At 54.3% G+C, this 26591-nt stretch overlaps 5 protein-coding genes and 2 long non-coding RNA genes across 17 annotated transcripts; 4 read left to right on the top strand and 3 right to left on the bottom strand.

Annotated features, from left to right (window-relative positions):
- Positions 1-1993: 1993 nt before the first annotated feature.
- Positions 1994-6133, top strand: zgc:153935 (uncharacterized protein LOC777611 homolog). Its single transcript, XM_061839359.1, has 6 exons — positions 1994-3028; positions 3678-3812; positions 4499-4627; positions 4714-4863; positions 4964-5140; positions 5275-6133. The coding sequence occupies exons 1-6, from the start codon at positions 2828-2830 to the stop codon at positions 5389-5391; spliced, it is 909 nt and encodes a 302-aa protein (XP_061695343.1). The 5' UTR covers positions 1994-2827; the 3' UTR covers positions 5392-6133.
- A 138-nt stretch (positions 6134-6271) lies between these two features.
- Positions 6272-10673, bottom strand: LOC133510895 (uncharacterized). Of its 8 annotated transcripts, none has more exons than XM_061839357.1 (9): positions 10146-10673; positions 9910-10056; positions 9675-9759; positions 9486-9550; positions 9176-9222; positions 8656-9091; positions 7846-8208; positions 7532-7643; positions 6272-6840 (listed from the first exon to the last, which is right to left on the bottom strand). In XM_061839357.1, the coding sequence occupies exons 2-9, from the start codon at positions 10052-10054 to the stop codon at positions 6558-6560; spliced, it is 1536 nt and encodes a 511-aa protein (XP_061695341.1). In that variant the 5' UTR covers positions 10055-10056; positions 10146-10673; the 3' UTR covers positions 6272-6557. The 8 variants fall into 8 exon arrangements, with proteins under 8 accessions (XP_061695341.1, XP_061695338.1, XP_061695339.1 ...); XM_061839354.1 differs by having other exon boundaries at positions 7846-7990; positions 8075-8208; positions 9675-9692; positions 9910-10671; XM_061839355.1 differs by having other exon boundaries at positions 8656-8831; positions 8943-9091; positions 9675-9692; positions 9910-10671.
- Positions 10674-10693: 20 nt separating this feature from the next.
- Positions 10694-14763, top strand: catip (ciliogenesis associated TTC17 interacting protein). The gene is made up of 9 exons (XM_061839656.1): positions 10694-10979; positions 12047-12232; positions 12347-12402; positions 12468-12554; positions 12624-12791; positions 13082-13206; positions 13698-13774; positions 13850-13917; positions 14467-14763. Exons 1-9 carry the CDS (start codon positions 10694-10696, stop codon positions 14644-14646), a joined length of 1233 nt encoding a protein of 410 aa, XP_061695640.1. The 3' UTR covers positions 14647-14763.
- Positions 14764-14895: 132 nt separating this feature from the next.
- On the top strand, positions 14896-18294 carry LOC133510623 (zinc finger protein OZF-like). Of its 3 annotated transcripts, none has more exons than XM_061838730.1 (3): positions 14896-15819; positions 16034-16435; positions 18165-18294. In XM_061838730.1, the coding sequence occupies exons 1-3, from the start codon at positions 15741-15743 to the stop codon at positions 18188-18190; spliced, it is 507 nt and encodes a 168-aa protein (XP_061694714.1). In that variant the 5' UTR covers positions 14896-15740; the 3' UTR covers positions 18191-18294. The 3 variants fall into 3 exon arrangements, with proteins under 3 accessions (XP_061694714.1, XP_061694713.1, XP_061694712.1); XM_061838729.1 differs by lacking the exon at positions 18165-18294 and adding an exon at positions 17197-17363; XM_061838728.1 differs by lacking the exon at positions 18165-18294 and having other exon boundaries at positions 16034-17148.
- ttc19 (tetratricopeptide repeat domain 19) lies at positions 18187-21702 on the bottom strand. Of its 2 annotated transcripts, XM_061838727.1 has the most exons (11): positions 21521-21700; positions 20774-20892; positions 20199-20275; positions 20018-20128; positions 19371-19409; positions 19244-19300; positions 19118-19179; positions 18961-19055; positions 18731-18894; positions 18415-18577; positions 18187-18338 (listed from the first exon to the last, which is right to left on the bottom strand). In XM_061838727.1, exons 1-11 carry the CDS (start codon positions 21649-21651, stop codon positions 18187-18189), a joined length of 1170 nt encoding a protein of 389 aa, XP_061694711.1. In that variant the 5' UTR covers positions 21652-21700. The 2 variants fall into 2 exon arrangements, with proteins under 2 accessions (XP_061694711.1, XP_061694709.1); XM_061838725.1 differs by having other exon boundaries at positions 18731-19055; positions 21521-21702.
- LOC133510626 (uncharacterized) lies at positions 20167-22866 on the top strand. The gene is made up of 3 exons (XR_009797660.1): positions 20167-20306; positions 20739-20942; positions 22728-22866. It is a non-coding gene; the product is annotated as an uncharacterized LOC133510626 (long non-coding RNA).
- On the bottom strand, positions 22590-26498 carry LOC133510625 (uncharacterized). Its single transcript, XR_009797659.1, has 2 exons — positions 23897-26498; positions 22590-22807 (listed from the first exon to the last, which is right to left on the bottom strand). It is a non-coding gene; the product is annotated as an uncharacterized LOC133510625 (long non-coding RNA).
- Between the last annotated feature and the right edge of the window lie 93 nt (positions 26499-26591).

Raw genomic sequence — 26591 nt, 5'->3', positions numbered from 1 at the left:
TCACGGTTGGCGCTTGCAGGTCCGGCTTCCATTTTGCACTTTCGCTCTCACGTCCCTCATTGATTAATGGTCACCACCCAAAACGGACAGACGGACGGACGGACGGCGTAAACGAGGTCAGTCGGCGGCCGACCTCCACCTCGTGGCGACTCGCTTGAAAATGATCTGGATTCAATTGCGCGCACGCAGGAGATGCGCTCCAAACTCGCAAATTTGATGGAAACGACGCTTTTGGGCCTGAGCGCGACCTCCGCTGCGGGCCCTAATCCGTGCGGCGCTAATCTGGTTCACTCGAGCTCTTTGTCAAATGAACTAAAAACTAATCGAATTCCCATTGAGCGCTCATTAAGAGATTAGCGACCTCTCATCCAATTATCGTCACCGTACATCCTGGTCAAAAGGCAAACGGCAAAGTCAAGAATTGAACGCCAGCAGCACACGTAGGCGGCCCCGCTCGGGCCGGAATGTCAGCCCGGCGCAAGTGTGACGGCTTTGTTGCTGCTCATCCGGGGGGGGGGGGGGGGGGGGGGTCGTCCTTGAAGGAGGACAGAGGTGGTTTTTCAACGCGGTCTCCGGCCTTCCTTCCAGGTCGAGGGTTAAAGACGGCGAGGTTTTGTCCGAACCCTCGAGGTGCATCGCTTCTGATTTGGTTTCAATCTTGAATTTCAAAATTGCTGGTGGTCTTCTGTTGGAATAACTTTGAGATATTGCAATAATTCCAGACTGACTGTGTAGAATTTGTTGTTTAGAGGTAATGACGCGAGTCCAAAATTCAACGCAACCAATGAAAATGGAAATAAAATGACGTCCTTCGTTGACGCGACAGCTTCCGCTCTCACGTTCTGACGTTCCGCCGAAGGCACGATAACGAGAACCCTTTCCAGGACTTTCTGGACTTTTAAGCTCTTTTGATAGCAAGCGTCCAACGAGCCGTTTATTAATTGTGATCCGACTGATTTGATGTCGACGTCGAGCGTGCGTCTCGCTCGTTTTACTTCCTAAATAAATGTTGGGTCCGAAGATGCGCTCGTGTCTGCGCCGGCCGCTGCGGTACCGAATGCCGAACCTTTTCTGATGTCTTCCCGATGCACAAAAGTGCCGTGATTTTTTTTTTTTTTTCCTTCTTTTCAAATCCATAAACGTAGCAAATTGAGACACGCTCGGCTAAACGAGCTTATTTGGTACATTCCGAGAAACAATCTTCGTATGCGTGCTGACGAGTCATTAACATTCCAAGGGTTTAGTCCTGCTCCTGTAATACCCGCTCAGAACTGGAATATGTTGGAGCGGGGGAGGCGGGGGGGGGGCTTTCTCGTACCAGTTGGGCTTCTTGTTCATCCCACAAGCGTAAACAGCCGCTCGCAGTGATAAGTGCAAACGCACAAGCAGAGAGAAAGTGGGTCAGCACTTGGGCGGTGAGGGTGGGGGGGGGGAGACTTTCACACTGAGCACATACAGTACGCGCCCCAAAACTCATCTCCATATTCATGCGGCTGGTTATCAAAAAGGGGCGGCACGCCCACGTACGCCCGACGGACCAGAAAAGCCGACGACACGGCGGCCGCGTTGTTGAGGGGACGTTTTTTGGCGCTTCCTCGTCGTGCCCCCCTCCCTTCGCTTCTTTCAGCTGGTTTTCGGAACCGATCCAAAAGTGGAGGAGCCAAATCTAGCTTGGCGAGTTCCTCTGACAAAAGCGGGTACAAAATCGGGGAAAGGTTGTAAACAAGCAGGTAGCGCTGGCGCCCACTTGGGGAGGGGGGCGTCGGGCGAGCGGGGTGACGCGTGACGACATTTGGATTTGGTTTTTATTTTGCCTGTCTTTCATGTCCTCTGCTTGAGAAACACCCCGCTGGGATGGCAGCACCCCCGCAAAGCCACTCCGGGGCAACGAGCTTCAAATCCATCCCGATCCAAATTCAAAGACTTGTTTTTCCCAGTGGATCCGAGAAGACTCAATTTCACAACATTTTTTTCACGGCGCGTCTGTTAAGACTTCAAATCGGAGCCCGTCCTCCCTGCGAGCGTCTGATCGGGACCAACGCACGCCAATCAAAGCTTGGAAAGAAATACCCATCCGCACAATAAGCCTGCCCTGCCGCTCTCTCGACCTTCGGCCTCGTTCGGACTCGAGCGCGCGCTTCGGACAACCTTGAGCGTCTTCCTCCTCGTCGGAGCCCGATCAGAATATTTGTATTTGGCGTGCGAAGTTAGCGAGCGCGCCGCACACCAAATGAGTCCGACTGTCGAAGAAAGTCACACAAACCCTTTTCGTGCGCCTCGGAGCTTCCACGCTCAACTTCGGACTTGCGAGGCATATATTTGATCAAGTCGCTTCCAGGTGGACGCTCTACTGCCAAAAGTATTGATTGGCTCGCCCGCCTTGACCCAGGTAGGGATCAAAGTGACTTTCTGTTTTTACGAGTCCGGCCCCACCCCGACTTCCGCTTCAGGTTTCCCGCAAGGCCGACGTGGACTGGCCCGGACAGAGTCCTGACCTCAACCTCTGGTCCAGCACGTGTTTAAAGGACCAAAAGTGCACTGGACTTTTCCCACACACGAGCTGAGCGGCTGAAGATATTTGAGCGAGCTTCCCTTTCTTCTAGTGGGTTGGCTTGTTTCTCTTCCGTGATTCGGCCACCGTCCTCGACGGAATCTTCCCAAATGTTGGCATCGTGCACGTGGAAAATCCCTCGGATGCATTCGTGGAACTCCTTTTGGGTCAACACGCTCTGCGTTTTTTTTTTGTTGTTGTTGTTGAGAATGACGCCATCGTGCCGACGGCGCCCTCTGGCGCTGGGCGGCCTCCGCCACATCCGTCCCGTCCGCCATGTCCGCGGAGCTCCTCGCGCGCCTCGGCGAGCCGCAGTACGCCAACTGGCTGAAAGCGGGCAAATGCTTGTACATGGTCAAGGAGGCCGTGGAGCCTTTCGCGGATGAGCGCCTTCGACGTTTCCACGGCGATTTGCTCCGCGAGCGGCCTCGTCTGAGTCAGCGATGCTCGCGATCGTGCCACCCCGCCGACGTCAAGGTAAGCGAACAATCGGAACCGCTTTTGACGCGTCCGTTTGTCCCCTCGCTGAGCTCCGGGACGTCAACACACGTCAAGTGCCCACGAGGCTGATTCGGTCAGACTTCGTTGGGACGCGCGAGGCTGACGTTTGTCGCCGTTTTCAGGGAAATGGCCGACGCGGTGCTCGGATGTTAGTGGAAAATATTTGGAGGCAAAACAAAATGGAGCTCGTTTAGCTCCCACCGGAATGTTTCTTTTTGCTCCAATCTTCACATTCGTCCGAGTGTCAAGAGCTTCTGTGCTTCTCTTATTTTGACATTTTAAACTGTCAACACTGCTCAAGTTGTGGGGAAAAAAAACAAAAAAAAAAAACAAAGTTGTCTATTCAAGCTTGGCGGCACGGCGGCGCAGTTCTGAGGACCCGGGTTCGATCCCGGCCTCGCCCGTGTGGAGTTTTCCCCGTGCCTGCGTGGCTTTTCTCCGGTTTTCCTCCCGCATCCCAAAAACACGACTCTAAATTGCTCCGTCGGCGACGGGTTCAGGGTGCGCCCCGCCTGCCCGACGACAGCCGGGCTCGGCTCTGGCGCTCCCGTGACCCTTGTGAGGACAAGCGGCCGGATATTTCCAAACGTAGGCTTTTGATGTATTTGCCGTGTCGCCCTCGCAGCTTTCCAGGGCCTGCGAGTCGTGTCTGCGCTGGAAAGACGAAATCGTCAAGCACCACCGGAGACCCGCCTCGGGCGTCCACTGGGACAACTGCGCCCCCGCCGCGTGGAGGACGAGCCACTGGGAGCTGGCCAAGGTCGTCGGCCTGTTTTCTGGCCTCTCTGCCCTTTGAGCTGCCTCGTGGCTTCTCATCTTTCTTTGCCTTCCGTCATTTGGGAAGCGAGAGGGGGGGGGGGGGGGGGGATGGAACCTAACGCCAGCGAGCGCTCCCTCGCCCGCCCTTGCGGAATGGCGACATTTGCGCCGCTGGAATCGGTGTTCTTAATCATAATAATGAATGCAATTTACGGCAAAAAGAAATATGAACACTCTTGTATAGAAATGATGACCTCTGAACATTCCGAGGAAATCCCAATGGCCCAACACGGCTCGGAAGCGTCGCTCGGGGGCGGCGGGTCGGCAGCCGCGCGTTGACGCCGATACCTGGCCAGTTTCGCGAATGAACGGCAGACGGTCAACTTCTAGAAGTTCAAAAAAAAAAAAAAAAAAAGCTGGGGCCGCCAATCCATTTTCAGCAGGCCGACGCCGTCGCAATGTTGAGCCACGCGTTGCCCAAAGCCCCTCGAAGGGCAGCGGAAGGCGTTAGGACGCCGTGCCGCTGGCGCAAAACGCGCTCGGACTGCCTTTATTTTGCGACGCGCGTTCAGCGGAAGGAAAGGTCGCGGGCAAGTCTGGCGCCGACGCAACGAAACACGTGGCGAGTACGAGTACGAACTCTGATGATGGGAATTGCGTGTACGGGGTGTGCGGTTCGTCTGGCAGGCTTACATGCCGCGAGGGCAGGCCCGGGTCCAGGCGGCCCGTCAGTGCGACCCTTCCGCTCTGCTCAACCTCCTCAGCTGCTGCGACTGTTTTGCTTCGGTGGCTTCCAACACGGCTCGCGTGACCGAGGTGAGGAAAGGGACCCGATTGGGCACCGTCACATCGCGAGAGCCCAACGGGCCGAGCTCCGAGTTGTCTTAACGCGTGCGTCGCAGCTGATCAGATTCCGGAACGAGTTGATGCACTCCGCCGACCAGCGTGTGAGCGACGCCTGGATGGAGAAATTCCGACCGGCGCTGGTTGGCTTCGTGCGGCTGTTCAAGCGGGTGCCCGACGTGGACCTGGCAGAGCAATCGCTAATTCGGGTGAGCGTGGTTGCCTTTTTTTGGGGGGGGAGCATCCCCGCCAGCGCCTTTTGATGAATCTCCTCCTTTTTTCTGGCACCTCCCAACTTTTTCCCGGCAGATGCTGGCCGTCGATTTGTCGATCTGCGCGAGGGACACCGTGGACTACTCCGGAACGGCGTTAGCCGCCGACACGGTGAATTTCGGTATCGGACCCGACCTGGTCGGCCAGTGGGAGGCCGCCTTACTACAGGAGAGGCTGCGGGAGTTGCGGCTTTCGGCCGAAGACGAGCCCGCGGTGAGGAGAGGAAAATTCTCAATGGTCTGAGCTTTTATTTGCGAGGTTTTGCTTCTTTTCCCCACGTACGTGCGTCCTCTTAGCTGCCTTCCCTCGACTGCGCACTCCAAATAAAGCGTTGACTGCTTTGGCAGGACCGCGAGCAGCTGATGACGCTCGACGCTTTCCTGCGGGAGCACAAAGACCTGAGCCAGAAGTTCTCCGCCGAGCTGGAGGCCAACGGGACGCGCCCGGCGCCGCTCGACGGCTGATTGCGCGATCTCGACAGCGGGTCGTGCAGCCGTCCTGTCGGTCGAGATCGGGAGCGCTCCGTGGAGGGGGGGGGCGACGTCGTCGTCCATCAATTTCCAGTGTCGGACGATCGCCTTCTAGCGAGCGGACCTCCTATTTCGTGTCGTCGGGCGACATTCCCAAATTTCTGTGGAGTGGAAAAGGTTGCCGAGAAATAAGAGAAGAACCGTACGGAGAAAAGTGACCCTCGGGCGCCGTACCCCGACCGAATATTGAATGCGAGGGAGGCCTCGGAGCTTTGCTTCCTGGCTTTCCGTTGCCCGTATTCTTTTCCTCCCCCCCCCCCCCCGTAAAGATCTATTCTCTGGGGGCGGCACGGTGGATCGGATCAACTGGTAAAGCGTCGGCCTCGCAGTTCTGAGGTCCCGGGTTCGATCTGAATTTGCATGTTCCCCTCGTACCCGCGTGGCTTCGTCTCTCCGTTTTCCGCCCACATCCCAAAAACATGCTGGCGTCAAATCGGACCCTCAAAATTGCCCCGTCGGTTTGATTTGTTGAATGCGGTGCCCTGCGATTGGCCGGCGACCACTTTAGGGCGTACGCCGCCTCCTGCGGGAAAGGCCCCGGCGCTCCCCGCGACCCTCGTGAGAATAAGCGGCAAAGAAAACAGATGGATGAACGTGTTCTATTGGATATTCTCGTGACACAATACAAAGCATTGACGGAAGACTAAACTGTTCATAAAGTTCTTTTGTATTTCTCCTTTTGAGTATTCCAGTCATGTTAAGGGTAGCGTCACGCAGAGAGAGAATTCTGATTCGCGCTTTGCTCGGGCGGTCCCGCGGCGGACAAGCTCGACGGATCGGATCGGCGGGACCGACGTCAAGCGGCGGCCGCTCGGCGACACGTCGGTGAACTGCCCGCGTTTGGCCCGAGCGATTTTCGCCGTCAAAGACGTCTTGGTGCGTTCGGGAGGGGCGAGAAACGATGTCTTCGGGAGTCGCGCTCCCTCGTGGAAGGAAGGGTTGAGCTGAAGAAATGTTTTCTTTTCAAGATGGGATGTCGTCGGTCTCCGCGAAGCCCTTTGAGACTTTTTTGTGATTAAGACCCAGACCAAAAAAAGGCAAAATGTTTATCTGGAAACGCGTGAGACGCTCGGCCTGCCTCCGCAGAACCAGACTACAGACTAGCTACAGTGTAGAATCCCTGAGAAATGTCGTTGGACTCGTTTGACTGCTGCATGGAAGAAGACTTTTGAAAGGGATTCCCGGCGTCCTCCGCCATCGCGATCTCCTCCTCGGACTTCGCCGACGGCGCGGTCTGATAAAACTGGGAAAATCGGTGAGATTTTTGTGAAGCCATTTGATGTGCGGGTGATTGCTTGTGTGCACCGACTTACGTTTTCTTCCAGGAAATATTTATACTTTAATGGGGGGCGAGGAATTGTGGGATACAGAACTTGTGTCACCCTGAAAAAAAAAAAAACAAACAAACACAGAGACCACCTTGGAGCAGTTTGCGTGCTTTTCTCTTTTCGAGTACTCGAGCAAAAGGGTTAGGTGCTACATCCGGGGGGGGGGGGGGGGGGGGGGCGCACACACACACACAGAGAAAAGTTCCTCTCTGATTTGCGTGTTTCGGGTCATCAAACCAGTTTGCGTAGATGACCCAAGTAAGAACCGAATAGTTGCTAATGTTTTTATCTGTTAAACCTTTCTGCCCCTATGTAAGAAAGTACACATCAGGTCCTGATGTACAGAAGCCGCCGCCTTCCTTGTTGTTTGACTTGGCACGATGTTCTTTTGAGCAGATTCTGCGTTATTTTCACGGGGAGGGGGGCGCATGCCGAAGCTTGTGAACTTTTGTCTAATTTGATCCGCAGATTTATTTGTTCCAAAATGTTCAGGATCATCCCAACGTGTTTTGTTGTTGTTTTTTTTTTTCTGAATAGATTGCGAAGCTGCAATTTTTACGTACTGTACTTGGGCTGCTGTTTGGGAAATATGAAACTTGACAATCCAGACAGTTGAGGAAGAAAGAGCGGGAGGAGCTCATCTCTTTTTTCGACGGCTGTTCGTGGTGTGTTTTTTCGTACGGACGTTCAAAAGGGCCGCGGGACTCACTTCGGACGTTTTGCGTTTCGGAACCGAGACGCGGTACCTGAGACGGTGGACGCGCAGGAGGCAGAACAGAGTGACCAGGACCACCGGGACTCCCAGCGCAATCCAGACCGTCCACGTCACGTTGAGCCCATCGAGTGAGATTTCTGTCGCTGGAAAGAAAAGACAGAAGCACGTCCTGCGTAACGTGTGCTCAACTCTGCCCCTTTACGCTTAGAAGACAAGTCCAGCGGAGAGCCAAAAGAAAAGGGAAAAGAATTCTGAGGGAAAAGAGCCAAGCCGCTCCGAACATTGGATTGTTTTTGCCGGTTCCGGATCAACTGCGATGGAAATGCGGAAGGAGTCGCGACTCACCGGCGCTGCGGCTCCACCCGCTCCACGAGCTCGAGCCCAAGCAATGCGACGTTGTCCGGACCCTGAGCTTCACGCTCAAGTCGGCCGCCGGGTCCACGCCGGAGATGGTGCAAGACAGCCGGACGCCCTCGAATGTCCGCTCCTCCTGATGACCCACAAACGGCGGGCCCTCACGCAACAGTCGGCTTTTGTTTGCAGAAGGACATTGGGCTGCGCGTTTGCGGCGGACCTGCCGTCCCACGACCAGCTGGTACTGGAAGCAGCCGGGGTCGTGGCTGGTACGAGCGAGCGGCGCATCCCAGGTCACCACCAGGTCGGCGTCTTTCAGCCGAGCGCGGACGTTTGCGGGCGACGGCAGAACCTCTGCCGACGCAGGACAACAGAACCCGTTTGCTCCCGTTCCTGATCTGGTCCCGTCTGGTCTACTCATTAGGTTTTCGTCCGCGTCCGCCTCGTCGACGAGTTCCGAGCGTTTAAGTTTTCTTGTTTCTCGATTTCGAATTTCGCTTTCTTTTCTGAAGGAAGTATTTTCCAATTTTCCCGTTTTGTGGCTCTTTCGCACGCTAACGTCTCGTCTTTTCCTAGGTGAGCGCAGTCGAGTCCGCTCTTGGCCTCCAACGCTTCAAGTCGCCCGAGGACAAACGCGCTGGATGGACTGCTTGTCGTCGTTGCGATTGCTCCGAGTTGATTTTTTTCCTTTCCCCAATGAAAATCACCCACGCTAAGTCGACACAGCATTCGAGTGACACAATGTGGCATTTTTGCAACAGAGGCGTCGCTGGAAAGGGAAAGCGGACGGAGGTTTCTCACCCATCGTTTCCACCTCGTACCCGTAGCCTAAGGCGGACCAATCCTGGCGCAGGGACGCGTTGAACAGGATAATGACGTGCAGCAGCTCCTCATCCCCCAGCGTGACGGACGCCGATCCGAAACGCTCTTCGGATTTCAGGTGAAGCGGGCCAACTGAGCCGTCGTGGTGGCAAATGCTGCCGGTTCGGTTCCGCAAGAACAGAAGCCACAGGGCGCGGGGGTCACCGCCGGTGAACGTTCGTTCGGACAACGGGCCGGGCCCCGCGACGCCGACGGCGAGGCCGCACCTGATGGAAACGGAAAGCCGAGCCCCCGCCGGCAAAGCGGCGAGATCCCACGAGCAGTTGAGCACGTTTGCCGGGGAGAGCCGGCAGTCGAAGTCTTCCTCCTCTCGGAAGGATACGGAGAAGTTATCTGAGGAACTCCACCGTTGCAACTGGGGGAAACACAAAAAAGAAGAACTGAACCTAAACTGAAAGTGAGACCAGGAACTAGCGAGGGCCAATATTGTATAACTTACGTTGCTGATCAAGTCGTCTTTCTGACAGGCTTCGTCGGCGGCGGCCTCTGTGGAAAAGCCAAAGGTCGCGCGCAACGTTAGTGGCGACCTCAAATTGTTCGGATGATTGTGCAAGTCTTCCCATTTGATTGAGTTGACACAATAAGGAAAACGTCAAAGGCCAAATTAGCGGACAGCAACGATTGACAAAATCAATGTGTGAAGATGGGGAAATTCAAAATTGCCAAATTCAAGTTGTCAGCGCTGGGGGGGGGGGTCGGATTAGCCCCCGGATGGCAAAACCTCAGCTGGACGCTTTGCGGTCACGTACCGCTTGGGGAGGCCGCCGCCATCACCGCGGCGCACCAAAGCAGTCGTCCGAGCGTCATCGCCGACCTGCGGGGGCAGCCAAAAGCGAAAGCGCTCCGTCAGCGCGCAGGCGCAGGACCCGCACTCGCGCATGCAAAATCATTTCCCGAAGGGAAGTTGGAGAGGCAACTTCCCTTTTGTCGATACTGACCCACGACAGGAAAAGAAGCTGTCGTAAAGTGGCACAAATGAATGCGGTCGCGAGTGGCAAAGGCTTCGTTTGGTCCGCTCGCTCGCTTCCAAAGACGCGCGCAGGACGCCAAGCGGAAAAGTCCAAAGTCAGCACAGCACGTCCACAAAGCGCACCAGCGAGAAAGAGCGGAAAGCGTTGGGAAGGAAGGAAGGAAGGAAGGAACGTTTTTGCCAAACGCCAGATCCAACTTTACCTGTTAGCACGACTTTGTACGTTTGAGGGCGGAGCAGCTCGACCGCGTCCACGTTCGACAAATGCCAAGCGTGGTCCTTTCCTTTCACGCCGACCTCTCGCTGCCTTGACCTTCCGTTGCTCTTTGCCGGAAGACCGAGGCGCATTTCTGAAAAAAGGAGAAGTGAGACGTCGCACGTCTTTCACGGGGGCGGCGATCACAATTCCGTCGTAAGCTGAAAAGAATCGCGAGGCGACCTCTTGGACCGAAAGGGGCCAGTCGCGTCGCAGGCTGGCCGGCGACCACTTCTGGGGTGGGACCCGCCTGAGGAGAAGCGAGGCGCAAAATGGACGGACGGACGTGTCCTGTTCCATTTGCACGATGGATGAGATTTTCAGGCGGGGGCCTGGCCCTTTTCTACTCCGGGGATCCCGGACGACGTCAAGGCGCGCGGATTCAAACCCGCCAACTCTTGACTGTCAGGCAGATGTGTGAGCCACTAGGCTAAAGTCGTCAACACTGTGGCACGCGGGCTCTCTCTAGCGGTGACGCGGGCGGACTGCAAATGGTCCAAGCGTGTAACGCGACACTGGATGAAAATAACGTTCAATTTGATCGTTGATGTTATAATAATATATATTAAAAATTATATTATTTATCAATAAAACTTTTTTTTGATTATTTGTAATGAATTTTGCTTGTCTGAGGCAACGAGCGGAGACAAATTCCAATTCCTTGCGTGTTGTTTCCATTCCTGGTCAATAAAGCTGATTCTGTGAGCAAATATTTATATCTACATCTATCAATGTCGTGTATATATTTAGCTTGTTTTGTTGCTTCCCCGGGTCGGGATGTCGGCCCGCCCACCCACGCACGCCACTTTACGGCACTCGAGCCCCGGTTGCCACGACAACGGCTCTCTGCAAAGCGGAAAGCGGAAAAAGGGGCCGAGGGAGGCGAGGCGAGCTGCGCCCCGCGTCGACTTGTTTTTGGGCTCCCTCCCGGAAGGCTGGAGACCTCGGCGAGGACAACCAAGCCGGCCCCGGAGGCCCGCGCCTCCGAGGAAGCCGTCGCCTTCTTGGCCAGCATTGGTGGGTCGCGTCGGACTTTTGTTGCTATGGCGACCGGTCGGACGGCCGCCGGCTGTTTTTGGCACCCGACTCGAGACCGCAACCGATTGGAATGACGAAATGATGCTTGTAAATTTTATTTCCCGAGCAGCGCTGTTGGCCCACTAAGAGTTGTTTTGTTTTGGGGGTTTTTTTGGAGGGGGGGGGGGGGGTTTGGTTGTTTTTTTTTTTGACGTTTTCGCAAACTTCACGCTGTCCAACTGGTTTTTTGGGGGGGGGGGCTTTCTCTCTTGGGAGGATCGTCACGACTGAGAAATCATAAAGCTCAAATCACCTCATCTGCGATCTTGGGGGGGGGGGGGGCGAGCAGGGTAGAATTAAAAAAGTGGACCGGGCACGGGCCCCTTTCACGTGGTCAACTCCCGCTCAGGGCAAAAGTAGGTCACGGGAAGCTTGACCTCTTTTGACATCTTTCCAGTTGTACATTGTGAAACATAATAATGTCCAATTTCATTGCAATACGTCACTTTAGCTTTTTTCACCGCCAAGTGGGTTTCAGCTTAACCTTCAGAATGAATTCTGATGGATTTTGCGCAACGTGTACGTTTAGCATACTTTTTGCCCTGACCGGAAGTCAGACCCCGATGACGGAGTCCGGTTTTGATTCGACGTCATTGAATAAAAGTGACAAAAACTCACTCTCTCTTGCCCGTGACCATATTATTAGGAACAGCCAGGTGGAACTCAAAAGTCATCGCTAATGATTCACTCAACCGAGTTGCACCTCAAAGGGTTTTTAGTCACGCAAGGTTGTTTGCAGTGTCTTCATGCTCCTATTACCAATAAGAATTTGAAAGTTTGGCCCAGGTTGGAGCGCGCATGATTTGCTTTTGCGGGCCGAGCTACGAGTTTCACTCCGTTGCGCGACCTTTCCGGCCCGAGCACTTGTCGTCCACGTGGAGAAATGCTTCGCTCTCCAGGCCGCGGCCTTCGAATACGGTCACGCGGTTCATCGAAAAGATTTTGGTCCCGTCGATGACGAACAGAACCCGAAACGCGATCAACTTTGACTCGGCGTCTCTCGGCAGAAGCGGAGGAGCTGGCCAAGTGCGCGTTCGCCGACTCTCTGACGACGGCGTCGGAAGGCGGTCGAGACTTGGGGAGCTTCAGCGTGTCGGTGGAGTTCGCCCGCAGAGCCCGTCGGCCGTGCCTGCTGCTCCGCGCCCGCAGCCGCGGCGCCGTCGACGACTGCCCGTGCGGAACCGCGCTGACGGGTGACACGCCGACCTTCTACACTTTAGTCGGGTCCCTTCTGTTTGGGGCAGATGTTTTCACGGACTTACTTGATCGCTCGATTGACTTGATGTTTTTTTTTTTTCCCACGTCAGCCTACCTGACCGCCGACCTCGAGGTGCTGGAGGAGGAGCGGCGCGAGTACGTGGAGGCAGGTCACCGAGCGTCGTCGGCCGAACGCCGGCCGCCGCGCCGCTTGATAAACGTGTTTTGCAGCTCGACGGCCGCGTTCTGGACAAGCGCTGTCACGTGGTGCGACGGGACGGAACGACGACCGTCGACCACGTTAGCGGCGTCGGAGAGGTGAGCGCGGAGCGCAAACGTTTTGGTCGAGCGCTTCGATCTCAGCGAGGAACGTCTGCGTGTCTCCAGGACGTGACCAGGGACAGCGTTTGCTACTCGGCCGACGCCCTCCGAGGGCTCGTCACCGACGGTTCCAACTTCCTGCTCATGCGGCTGATGGCCTTGAGGAAGAAAGTGCCGGAACACGTGACCTTCCTCTCCTTTGACGACAAGTTGCGCCTCTGCCGCGCCACCTTCGTAAGTGACGGCAAACGGCGGAAGGTAGACTGCGTGCGTCCCTCCCCCGCCGGGATGGCAACTTCGGGTCCTGTGGCTGCCGCTCGTCTTGTTAGGGTTAGGGTAGGGTCCCTTTCCCAACGATGACGCTGGGTTTGGCTAGGCTAGGCTAACCCTAACCCTAAGCCAGCGTAATTATTGGAAGAAAAAATGAAAATGGTTGAGAACCAGGACCAGCTGCCCGAGGTCGGCCCGTTTTGTGACCGGACCTGAGTTCTGTGACAAAGTGCAGCGTTCCTGTGTGGGCTCAGCGGCAACTGGAGCAGAAGCAGATGGAGGTCGACGGGCAGACGCTGGACGTGTTCGGCGTGGAGAGGATCCTCCAGTCCGCGGATGAAAGCCCGACCACGTGGCACCACTACTTTTTGCCCGACGGGTAAGAGGCGTTGCGTTGGCGCGACCGCTCGCCGGGAATCAAACGGGATGGTGGGATTTCATCCGGAATCATAAATTAGCCTCCGGAAGCCTCGTGGGGGGGGTGGGGGGGGGGCATTTTCACGCACGCACCTTTGGAGCGTTCTTGCGCTCGATTTGGTCAAGAATTATTTGGGTTGGCTTATGGAATGCGTCCCCCTCCCCCGTCCATTCCAACCCTGGAATTTCAAGGCGAGTAACGCCCGTCCCCTCTTGCCGACCTTCCACGCTGAGGCCTTTCCAACGGAAACGTTGAACCAGGTCCTGCCGTTCGGGTCCGTTTGGCGAGCAAAAGACGCGTCGGGTGGAAGGAGCTGTTCCGCCTCAGCCGGATAACCGCCGACGCTTTCGCACGTTGACGTCGTCGCAGGGTTTCCTTCGAGCAGATGTGGAAAAGCTTGCGTCCGCCGTCAAGACGTGGCAGCCATCTTTTGCTTGGCATTGTTTTGGCAGGCATCTGGCAAGCCGGTGGCAGGTGGGCTCTCCGGTCACGATGGTCTTACTGCAGCTGCCGTCGCAGAACCAACAAGGTGGGGCGGCGTCGGGCGGAGACCGTTCCGGCGTTGTGGCCTTTCCTTACGTGTCCCGATGTGTGTTTCTCAAAGCTTACGAGAAAATCTCCTTGGTTTGGGAAGAGGACATTCAGATGCGCTCCAAGTTCTTGGACCGAAAGGTAAGAAGAAACCCGAACCCAAATTGAAAAGAGTCCGAACTGGGGACGGTTTCAAATCGGCAACGTAGAGAGTGACAAAAAAAAAAAAAAATCGCGCTCATCTGCCCTCTTCCAAAAATACTTTTCAAGCTCACCGTTAGCAGATTTGAAGGCAAAAGTCACATCCGTGCGTCGATCGTCGATTTGGGAAGACGACAGCTTGCGAAGGCGCCAAAGACTCGTCGGCAGTCGGAGACGACACGCGACGTTAGCGGCTCCGCTAGCTTGGAATCGCTTTTCTTTCTTACTTCCTTTGTTTTGTTTTGTTTTTTTAATCCGCTTTGAGAAATCAAATCGCCGTCGCCAAAAAGATGGATTTTACGTTTATTTGCTGGATTAACCATCAGAGTGGGGGTCGAGGAGGGAGCCAAACTTTTCCCGGTACCGCACGCAGGTCAAATCAAAGGTCTCCTCGCGGTTGTATTGCGCTCATACCGCGAATATGATCCAGCGGAAGCTGCCGGCGCGCCTCGTGGACCCGCCCCCGCCGACTTTGCGGCATCGTTGCAGGAGGAGCTGAAGGCCGACCACGCGTCCTACCTGAAAGCTCACCCGGAGATCCGAGCGCTCATCTCGGACTTCCTGCAATTCCTGCTGCTCAAGAAACCCCGCGACGTCTTCCGCTTCGCCAGGGAATATTTCCTCCCCTTCACAACGGACGGCGGCAGCCCGGCGTCCCCCTCGCAGTGACGCCGACACCTTCTGCGCTTCTTCACGAGTGCTCTTTTCTCCTTTTTCTTTTTTCTTGATATGAGCGACATCACGACCGAGACCGTCGCAATAAAGCCGGTTCCCGGCACCGCTCCCGTCGGTTTGAAGGTTGTTTCCCAGCGTGCCGAGACTCGCGCACTCTCAGTCGAAAGTCGCAGCGCCGTTGAAAGTCTTGTTCGGGATCTTGGCCGAGCGAGGTTTGAAGCGGAAGGCCGGACCGAACGCCGACGACGACCAAGACCTCGACGGTTCTTCGGCGCCCAAAAGAACCGCGTTGATGGCAGTTGACGTTGCGGGGAAGGAGGAGACCTCCCGTCCCCCCGTCTCCATCTTCAGCGGCGGCGTCAACTGGGGACACTCGGAAAGGGCAAATCCCGTCCCGACGTGATCCGTTTTCTACAGGAGAGTCGGAGCCTATCCCGGGCGAAAGGCAGACCGCACCCTGAACCGGTCGCAGGGCAGATATCGCCGCCGCCGCCGAGTTTAGATTAAAAACCGCGAGGTCTCCAATGCACAAGATGTTTGGAATCCAGATTTAGGTTCATCAGGATGAATCACAGCAGCTTTTCAAACTTCATCCGAGTTTTTGACGCCCGTACTCGTTGGCGTCAGAATTTGCTTCCCGAGCGCGGCTGCAGAACATCTTTGACGCCAACCGTTAATCGTCATTTCGATTTTGGTTTCGGGAACAAATAAGGTTAAAAAATGGGAGGTTGTGAAACGGGTTCGTCCAGAACAGCCACTCCATTTCGCAAGGTGGCGCTAATTTGAAGAAGAACTTCCGCCGCAGCTCCGCTTCTTCTTCTTCTTCTTCTTCCGTGTACATGTTGGCGTTCCCCGGTTTGCTGCCTCTTGCCGAACGAAACGAAGTCTCGACGCAGTACGTCCGTCGCTCACTCCTCGAATTCATTTCATTACATCTCGTGCGCCTTGAACCTTCTCTGCCTCCTTAGCTCAGCTTAGCTTAGCTTAGCTCGCTTGCTCGGCGCGAACGAAGAGAGACGCGCCGGTAGTCGACACATCGCCAGCCAGAAATCTTCCAAGTGTGGACGTGTTGACATTTTCGAGGAGAAATGTGCGCAAAAGCGCCCGCAGAGGAACTTTGCGCAGTAAAAGAAGAGGACGAGCGACGAGTGCCGCACACGCGCGCCGGTTTGGAAACTTCCCACTCGCTACTTTGTCTTGTCCGACAGAAATCGTGCCCGCCCGTGCTAATAATGTTTCAGTGTCAACTTTGTAAAAATGCCATTTTTCATGAATTGTCTGGAGGTTTCCGCCTCGTACCTGAAATTCTTGTCGCATGTCAGAAATATACATTAATGTTCGATTCCTGCAAGTCGCAGCATGACCAATTTTTCTCCTGCAGACGTGAGTGAAGAATATTTTCATCCTGATCGACGACGGGAGACAACAGAGTCGTCCAACGTGAAAGAAGAAGAAGAAGAAGAAGAGGAGGAGGAGGAGGAGGAGGACGTGGAGCATCCTCAGGTTAAAAAGGAGGACGCGACAGAAGCCCCCAGCATCAAAGAGGAGGAGGAGGAAGAAGATGTCACCAAGAAGCCGTTGGCGCTTGTCCCTTTCAAGCACGAAGGTGAGGGTCGACGTGGCGAGATCAGAGAGGCGGAGCCTCCAGGCGGCGAATCGAGTCAACGCGCGGAAGCAGAGGGCGACGGAGACCGCCGCGGACCGACGCAGACAGACGGCCTCATGGCGCCGCTGTCAGATAGCGACGACGTCGGGTCGCACTCGCCGGACACCGACGACGACGGTAAAGGGGATGTGGCGCGTCGCGGCAAATGCTGGGAGTGTTCGCAGTGTGGGAAAACGTTGGGCACAAAGAGGACCTTGCGCGCTCACGCCAGAACACACGGGCCAGACAAACCGTTTGCCTGTTCAGTTTGTGGCAAAAGCTTCGCTCGAAAGAAACATTTAAGCGGACACGCGAGAATTCACACGGGGGAGAAACCTTTTTCCTGCTCGCTTTGTGGCAAAAGCTTCTCCGTGAAGTCAACTTTAACGACGCACACCCGAACGCACACGGGAGAAAAGCCCTTTGCCTGCTTATTTTGCGGGAAAGGCTTCTCCGTAAAGAAACATTTGACGGGACACACCAGAATACACACCGGAGAGAAACCTTTTGCCTGCTCAATCTGCGGCAAAAGCTTCTCCGTCAAGTCGACGTTGACAACGCACACGCGAACGCACACGGGGGAAAAACCTTTCGCGTGCTCGGTTTGTGATAAAAGCTTCACGATCAGGTCGAGCTTAACGAAACACACCAGAACGCACACCGGTGAGAAACCGTTTGCCTGTTCAGTTTGCGGCGAAAGGTTCACTGAAAAGGGCACGCTGGGAAGACACGCGAGGACACACACGGGCGAGAAACCTTTCGCCTGCCCACTTTGTGAGAAAAGCTTCTCCGTCAAATCAAGTTTGACAAAACACACGAGGAAAGCCTGTTGCCTGCTCACTTTGGAATAAAAGCGGCGCGACGTCAACTTGAACGATTTGTCTTTATTGCCACTTTAGGGCTGACCGGGGCGGAACGAGATGGGCGGGGTCTCCCACGCCTTCCGGTCCCGACCGGCCAGCCACGGCGCCGATCATCTTTTGGACCGTGGACGCTTTTCAATCGTCATCAAATGGTCAAATTTGTCAACAGTCCCCAAGTGAACAACAAGAGGTTGCCACGTTGAAGTTGCACACGCCGACGTCAAAACTCGGTCCGGGGCGCGACTTTCTGTCGCAGGTGCCCGAGAGGAGCGGAGGCTCGGGTTTGAGCCCGTGCCGGACAACGTCGGGAAAGTCGGCGATGTCACGCGTCCGCCGTCCTACCGGTAACGTGACTCCAAAACATGGAACCAGCCCTCAAAAACCCACCACGACAAAAAAAAAAAAAACAACAACAATTGATGGCTGCCATCCAGGAGCTCTTCTAAGTTTCCTTTGCGCCGTTCTTCACCTCCACGTCACGTTCATTTTCTTGTTCCACTTGGATGACGAGCCCCCCCCCCCCCCCCCATTTCACCGCTAGCAAGCTTATTGGTGGATGTTTGAAAGTGGAACTTGTTAGCCAATCCGAGGAGGGCTTCCCAAGTCGCAGGCGAATCAAAACAGTCGAGGAGATATCTGGACGAATAATCAAACTTTTTTTTTTTAGGAACAGGCGAATAGCAAAGGAAAACCTTCCCCAAATAGGCAAATTCACTTCAAGGGAAAAAAAAAAAAAATCATCTCATTTTCAAATCGACGTCCAAGCACATTCGGAATTTTTGGCAAATCTTGCTGCTGTCAATACCTGAAGATGTTCGGCGCGCACGGCAATGGTAACGGCGCGTGCGCGAGATAAGCTTAAATGGAAAAAGACCACACGCTGAATGGGACAAGCTGAAAGGAAAGTGCACAGCAGCTGCTAAACGAAGCTGACGCACGTTCGTGAGGAGGCTGCAGAGGAAACGACTCCAAACTTTTGACCGCCTCTTTTATTGTCCACGCAGAAAGCCGACCTTCGACCCGCACCTAGGAGGAACGCGGCTCCGCCCCCTCGCCGTCGGGACCCGCCTCGGCCCCCCGGAGACTCCGCAGGATGTGCCGGACGGCCTCCCGGTCGTCCGCTCGGCGCGCCAGCCCCAAAGCCTCGCGGAGCAGGCGCAGGCCGTCGTCGCGGCGACCTGAACAAAAACGACAACAAAAGCGGGGGGGGGGGGGGAATAGTGAGGTCGGCCGGCCGGCGACCTTTGGGCCCACCTGCGTGCAGCAGGACGGCGGCCATGTTGGCCAGGAGGACGTGAAGGTCCTCGTGTCCCGAGGCCCGGGCCGCGTCGGCCGCCTGACGGATCAGCGCCAGGGCGTCGTCGTGGCGACCCTGCATATCCAAGATGGTGGCCAGATCGCTCATGAGGACCAGGGTCTGGCGGCGAGAGGCGCGTGCAGATCGTTAGGGAAGCGCAACGCTACTTTTCCGGCGCATTTTTGGATGAACATGCGCGACTTTGCTTGAACCATCCCTCCAACGACACAAAAGGAATAAATGGCGAAACGCGCTCTGCATTTTTTTTTTAACCTGGTGATGCTGCGGGCCCTGCTCCTGCGCGCAGATGTCCAGCGCTTTGCGGTAGTCGTCGGCCGCCTGCGCCAGTCGCCGCGTGGACGCCAGGTAGCGAGCGCGCGAGTCCAGACACAAACCCAGCAGGAGACGCGTGTCCTTCCTCAGAAGCTGGTCGGCATCTGGCCGAGCACGCGGCGACGTCAAACTGGCAAACGCGGCGGCGGTGGCGGCGCCGTGGGGCTCACCCGTCAGCTGATCAGCGGGCGTCTCCTCGAGCTTTTGCACTTTGACCTCCAGGGTCTCCAAGCAGAACCTGAAGCCGTGCTCGGCGAGCTCCGCCCTGACGCCGGCACGCACGCAGTCAGGCCAAGGCCACCCGCGACCGGACGGCGACTTTCTTACTTGTTCTGCTGGGCGTACATGGCGGCCAGCTTCAGCGACATCTCCACAAAGGCGTTGTCGTCCTGACAACGGGAAGTCGCTGAGCGCCGGGCGGAAAGTCGCCGCGCGGGCGGAAAAGCGGCTCACCTGCGCCGTCCCCTCCGCCAGCATGTAGCTCATGGCCGCCTTGAAGAGCTTCTCCGCCTGCGGCCAGGCGTCGGCGTTAAGGACGTCGGGACGACGTGCCGGTGCCGGGGGGCCGACGCGCACTCACCTGAGACAGACGACCTCGAACGTACGCCAGGTTGGCCATCTGGGGAGAAACCAACTTAGTAACGGGGCGGGGGGGGGTCGGCGCGACCCCCGCTGTCCGTATCGGGTAACGACCGCAAGCAACAGGGTGCGATTGTCAGGCCGCCGTCGTGAAATCCGCATTTATGCTACTTTTCTGCTCATTTTATTTCAACGTTTTTAAATGCGCAATACAACACAAAATATTGGCGCAATGGCTTTGGTAATAATGTACTTGCATAACTTGAGGTCACCGAATAATGTCGTCAGTGAGCGACAAAAAGTACTGCAAATATTTGTCGGTTCCGGTGAATAATGGATTGCGCTCCTTCCCACAAGAATATGCAAAAACGCATATGAAGAGATAAGAGAGGAAAACAAAAGTAGCCGATATTTGAGGGAGGGGCTGCCAATGTCACATTCCCGCTTGTGTGTGTCAACCACAGAGCCTCCCCCCGCTTTGCTTTTTAGTCACGGGTACGTCCCGCGGGCCGCTCGCAGCTCGGCGACGGCCGGACGGATCTCGCCGGGAACGCGGAAACGTCGTTTGTCTCGCGCGATGCGACGCGGCCCTTTCCGATTGGCCGTCACGTTTCAAACGACAGCAAAACGTGTCTCGGCCACGCCCACCTGGCTGTAGGTGTAGATGATGGCGGGTACGTGGCGCCGCCGCTGCGCGAGGACGGCGGCGGCGTGCAAGAAGGACGACGCCTCCTCCAGCTCGCCCCTCCGGATGCTGAGCTGGGGGTCGAGACACACGACGGGCGGAGGTGACGCCGGGCCGCGACGCGCCGCCGCCGCGTCTCGCTACCTTGGCCTTCTTCAGAAGCGTCATCAGCTCCTCCTCTTCGCTCGCCGGCTCCTCCGAGGAGCCCGACAGCCAGAAGGCTGAAGCCGCAAAACACCGGGAACGCACGAGGTGAGCGAGAACCGTGGGGGGGGGGGGGGTTAAACACGTCACAAAAGTATTACTGCTTCAGGCCACCGTAAGTAAGTGTTTACTTTTGTCCCGGCGAGTAACATTTGAGTCACGAGAACAGGAACCGGAAGCGATCCTTCCGTGTTTACATTTGTCCCGGCGAGTAGCATTTCAGTCACGAGAACCGGAACAGGAACCGGAAGCGATCCTTCCGTGTTTACATTTGTCCCGGCGAGTAGCATTTCAGTCACGAGAACCGGAACAGGAACCGGAAGCGATCCTTCCGTGTTTACATTTGTCCCGGCGAGTAACATTTCAGTCACGAGAACCGGAACAGGAACCGGAAGCGATCCTTCCGTGTTTACATTTATCCCATTAAAAGCTGACATTGATCACGTTCTAACGCCGCAATGACCTTTTTTTCCGGTGCAGCAGCAACGGATGGAATGGAAGTCGACGTCACTTACCCGCCGCCGCCGTCGCCGCCATCTTCTTCCATCCATCTCCTCGTCGTCCCGCGCCGTCGTCGGGTTCTCCCGCCCACAGCTGTGATGTCACGACGGCGTTCCCCTGGACTCCGCTGACCCTGAACAAAGAGTTTGTCGACAGAAGATGATCGGCCCGTTAGCAAATGAGGTCAGCGAGCTAACCCTCGGCGGGATTTGAATTCTCCTTCCGTCAAATTGTTTCTTCCCAACATTGTGTCGGCTTCTCCGCTTTCCGTACACGGTTAGGTTTTCCTATCCAATCAGACTTCGCCCTCCCTCGTTGCTACGTCAACCGAATGTGCCTGCGGCTGCCAATTATACGAGCAATTATGAGACCGTTTGGCGCCATATTTGTCATCGTCGATGACGTCGGCCTTTTCCATCCTGTTCCATGGGTCACAACAATGCTCGTTAAAGCTAGAAAAAAAAAAAAGTATCGTAATCTAACTCAGCATTTCTGACGAGCACCACGTGCATGATTAAAAATTAAGAATTTTTTTTTTTTTTTTTTTTTTACGGTTCAGTGCTCCAGTCCGTGCCATGTCCGTTGCATGTTATTGAAGCTTGTTTTTGTTTTTTGTTTCGATGGTTCGTTTCATTCTGACGCAACGCAGGCATCCGCCCCACCCCGGTTATGACGTCATTGACCAATAACATCAAACGGACGTGTGAGCGAAGTCGAAGCCGTCCTCGTTTGGACTCTGATGCAGACACGAAACACGTCACCTGCGAAGCGCAGCCCGAAGGGGTCCGAACGAACCCCAAACGGAACCGCTCGGCTGCGCGGAACTCCCCAAAACGGGCGCACGACCGCAAACGCGCATCAGCAGGACGCCGCGCAAATACGCGGCCGCCATCTTGACTGCTGTGAAGCTCGAGCGGATGTGACGTCAGGCGCGCGCCCAGAATGTTCAAAATTGCTTAGATGATTATTTATCCCGAAAGAGCTTGAAATACGCTTTCCGATGACACGGATATCAACGTTATGGGGTAAAGAAATATTCAACAAATGCCCAGAACGTTTTTACTTCATCAGCTATTCCTCTGAAACTTTCGTTGGCCCTTCACCAGCAAGCATCTTCCGCTGTTTTTTTCCCAAAATGCAGCCTCAGCAAACAGCCTTCATTGGCAAAATAATTTTCGGCATTTGACAGCACCGACATGTTTTTTTGCTGAGTGCTGCCGCACTCAATATTTCGTAAGAATCTAAAATACTTTACAGCCTACGTAGTTTTTATTTGAATTCCTCCTGAGCTCTTATAGGATGGGAATTTTTATGACGAAATTTCACAAAGCTGAAGCAGCCATCTTGGAAATCTGAAATTGAATAAAAGAAACGAGGGCGTTTCTGGGCCATTTTTCTTTACGCCATCAACAGGATTCGTCTTAATTTGTCAAAAAATAAATAAATTGCGAGGTCGACGGGTATACCGGCGCCGCGCCAACAAATTCTCAAATGAGTCCTCGGAACCAATATGGCGGCGACCCATTTGCCGACGCTGACGCGCTTGTGTCGTTTTCACTCGTTTCAAACAAGTACGGAAATTCACACCAACGTAAGATGTGAACGCGGCCAAAGGGAGCAAAATTGATCAAGTTCACAGACGTTTAGATTGGAAGAACGTCATCGTTTGTATGATGATAACGGAACTAAGCTGACACAATTTTACTGCGTAACTCACGACGGCCGCGACAATTGACAAATTCCCCGTGCAATTGCGCGTCGCTCGCACGTCGTCGCTCGCCGGCAACTTGAAATAACATCTCGCGCCTCCCCAAACAAATGTCAAAACGCTTTCTTTTAAAATGTTGACAAAGTTTTATTAGATCGTTCAGTCAGTACAGATACACACACATAAACATCAATTAATTTGTATTCACTCATCATCTCCGTTCCAACTTGTCATGATTGCAATTTTGCGTCACTGTGAAGGTGAGAGAAAAGCGCCACCCGCTGGACGGAGGAGACCGTGCACGTCGAACCCCATCACGTGACCGCAGGCCAAGGACTATCTGAAAAAGAAGCAAAAAAGTTCAGCGATGCGACCACACGCCCCGATGACGCCGTCCAGTCAGGTCGGATCAGACAAACGCTTCGGTCCGTTTTTGTCAAAGCTTTTTCCCGCCGTGAGAACAAACTGCTGGCGGGCGCAGCTACAATTCGGCCTTTTGTTTGCATCACTTCCGCCGTCGGATCAGAACCCGCTTCAGACCGGTGACGTCACCGCCCCGCCCGCATGTGAACAGACTGCAGGGGGCGGGGCTTCAGACGGCCTTTCGGCTCATCACTTCCGCACACGAATCTGATGCTGCTTTCCAGACAATAACAAAACGTCATTGGCTCCTCCCAAATCAGTGCAGGACCTACGTACTTCCAAAATATTCATTTTTTTGGTGGTGGTGGGGGGGGGGGTGTCAAATTCAGGAATCAGGGAATGATTCCAAACGCAATCAACTGCGTTCGCAAACATGTCGGCATAATTTCATTCATTAATACAAAGCCACTTTTCTAGAGGGGACCGTAATGTTCCTTGGCAACTGGTGATTATTTTAATTATTGATTAATCTGTCAATTATTTATCAGTTCGGTTAAAACAGGACATTACTTCAAATTGACAAAAAGAAAGCACATTTTGATTCACTCTTTTCTGTGCCTTGTCTTATTTTGAAAAAAGTATTGATATAATCAGTTGGCAAAGACGAAGCACAGAAATCAATGACATTATTGACTGTTAAGAGGCTGAAATTTGGACCATTTGAAGTTCAACAAGCACTATCAAGAAGGAATTTAATTGATATATTGACTGTCGCACCTCAAGTTACGTTTGAGGCTTATGTAGGCCACACTTTCCACCGCAATTATTTTTTTCTTTTTATTTATGGACGTGAATATGCGACTGGTTGTTGACGATTTCTCCCCCACCATTTAAGGGAAAAACTTCTGCTCATGAAACATTTGAAGAGCAGAATACATACGATTTCTACATTTATCTGGCTATCTGGTACAGTTAGTGCGCTAATAGCTCGCCTTTGTAGAGCAGAAAGTTCCCACGTGTCCTGAACGCAGCAGCACAGGTGAGTGAAAGAAAAGTGGAGGCTGACCTTCAAACAAACACCAAAACCTCTCGGAAGCCTCTTCGCAGCTGGCAGGCAAGTCGAACTTTCATTCTTCTCGTCGATGTCCTTGGACGGAACTTTTTCTGGGGGCTGACAAAACCGCGACGGGTCCACGCGAGTTAGCTGCTATGCGGCTAACACCTCGTGGCTCGAGCTTCTCTTATCCTGCGCCATTCCAAGTAAAAACACGTCGAGCCTCGGCAATGAAACAAATGTCACCTCGAAGAAGCTCAAAGTTGACCGAAAGAGCACATTTTAATGTCGCCTTCCTCGCACTGAGTCTCGCGGTGGTTTTTCTCCTTCTTCGCCTTCTTCCGGTGGTTCGTGAACGTCATGGCCGCGCTGCTGCCCCCGTGCGGCCGAAGCGTGTCAAGACAACACAGGACTTGCGAGCCGCATTCACACGACAGTCCTTCTGTGGAATCAGATTAGTGCTAAAAAGATTCTCACAAAACAGGTGGTTTGACTATTTTGGCACGAATATGAATCATAGTTCACCTTTGCAGGAGAAGACCCTACTGGGCGCGGACTCGTTCGGTGGCGTGCAAACGCGTCAATGTTGGACTGCTAGCTCAATCAATCTCTTGCACGGTCAACAAGTGGTTAGCTTCCAAAAGACCGTCTTTATATGTACCGCACAGTAATCTAAAAATATTAGCCTGGATACAATATTCGTGGCCACTTTTTGTATTCTGCCGACGGAAGTTGCAGGGAGTGAAGGTTCTGATCCCGATGCAGTGGCCTCAAAGTATCCCACAATGCAAAAATGGCCACTTCATCTTATGTTGAGTCAAAACATATTAATATGCTCTCCCCCCCCCCCCAATCTAAATTTTCTGCAAGAATAAAAAGAAAAAAATCTCAAGTCACTTTGTACTCGTTCCACTGGCGGATTTTTTTCTCTTCAAACTTTGCGCCTAAAATGAATGAAAAAAAAAATCTGTCAATAGAATTTGTCATATATGACTTAATGTGATCCTTCAAATGTGATCGCTCATCTTTGTTTTACACGTGCAAAAAGATCCATTTTGCATTTGTACAGTGCGCTACTAAATCAAATAAATCCCATGACGCATTTCTAAAAACCCTCATCGTGATTTGCGCGCTAGAAATTGTTCCCTCATTCCTGACTACTCGCTAATCACCGCAAAGTGCCTTTTGCAGTCTTTTGTAAGTGATTTCAAACTTCCACCGGCCCAAAATTATCGCGAGGGATTCCCGACGCAACCGCCGGCATAAAAGCGGAAGAGAAGGCAGTCGCCATGGCGACCGTCGCCACGGCGCAGAGCGTGCGGGTCGAATGCGGCGCACCGTGCAGCTCGTGAGCGCGTGCGACGTGAAGACCTCCGGCGAGAGCGTTTATCAAGATGGTCGTCCAAGAAGATGCTCGTGCGGCTGCGGTTCAAGAGCGTCGGTCGCCGTGGCGACCGTCTCCTCGACACGGGGGCCTGCGCGTCAAGCGCCTGACCCGTCTGGACCGGCGAGCGTCGCAGGGACGAGGGAATGAAAGGAAGGAAGAACAGATGGAAGAAAGGACGGATGGACAGAAGCGCAGGGGAACAGAAGAAAAGAAGGAAATGAAAGCAAGCGTCGGACGGCAGAGGGGAAAGAAGGACAGATGGAAGGAAAAAGCAAGCAAAACGGCCGAAAAGCGAGAGACGTTCGCAAAGGGAAAAGAGTAACTTGTCATCCATTTTCCCTTTCACCGGCACGCGAATGTCGAATAGAGCAAACGAAGTACATTCAAAAATGGACTCCAGCAAGTTCTTGGAAGCCGAAACGGCAGACGCGGATGACGGACGCTCGCTGACCTCTCTGGCGGCCATTTTTCTTGTCGTTGTTCTTTCCGAGTGCGATCAGGAGATGATTTCCGTTTGGATCGCTCCAGCGCCAAATAGGGCACAAAAAAAAAAGCAAAACAAAACCATTCAATATGAATAAAATGTATGTATATTTGCGGCCTGTTTTTGGAACTCGGGAGGAACCCTCGCTATTCGGATCCAAAACCTCGGACCTGTGAGACGAGGTGACCCGTTCAAGTCACAGTTCTGCGCTCTTAACGTGGAAACGTCGGCTCGGTTTCCCGCGGCCGTCCCCGTCGCGGAATTGGAAACATTTTCTTCACTTCCTGACCTCGTTGACCCCGCGGAGTTCAAGTCCTCCAGCTTCGCTCTCTCTTCTAACTCCGCCCCTCGCATTTCTGCAAATACAAATACATTCTCACTTCATTCCTCCACCCTTCAAACCGTTTCTTATTGACAAAAATACTCCTACATCCATTCATCCAAATGGTACTTGGGGAACTGCATCGCGTCGCCGGCCGACTCGCGTTCCAATCAGGCAAGAGCGTCAGCCGACGGCCACGCCCACTGTCTCACGAGCAGACTTCCCCTTGAGACCGACGTCCTACATTTCCGCCATCAAACGTCTTCCGGAAAAGCGCGCCCGAGCCGCTTGCAGCCTGTTGCTAGGCAACAAGCCTCCAAGCCCACCAGCGAGACCCAAACGGTCGCCGCCGAACCAGAAAGACCAGCGACGGGGCAAACGAATCCGGTGGAAATAAGCGAAGAAGAAGGCGGACCTTGAGGAAGACCATAAGATAGGAAGGAGAGATGGGGGGGGGGGGGGGGACAAGGAAAGCAATGAACTGAGAAAGAAAATGGAGGGGCCTGAAGGGCAG

This window comes from Syngnathoides biaculeatus, chromosome 13, assembly GCF_019802595.1.
Source record: "Syngnathoides biaculeatus isolate LvHL_M chromosome 13, ASM1980259v1, whole genome shotgun sequence".
NCBI lineage: Eukaryota > Metazoa > Chordata > Actinopteri > Syngnathiformes > Syngnathidae > Syngnathoides > Syngnathoides biaculeatus.
This window is presented reverse-complemented; position numbering and strand designations above follow the sequence as displayed.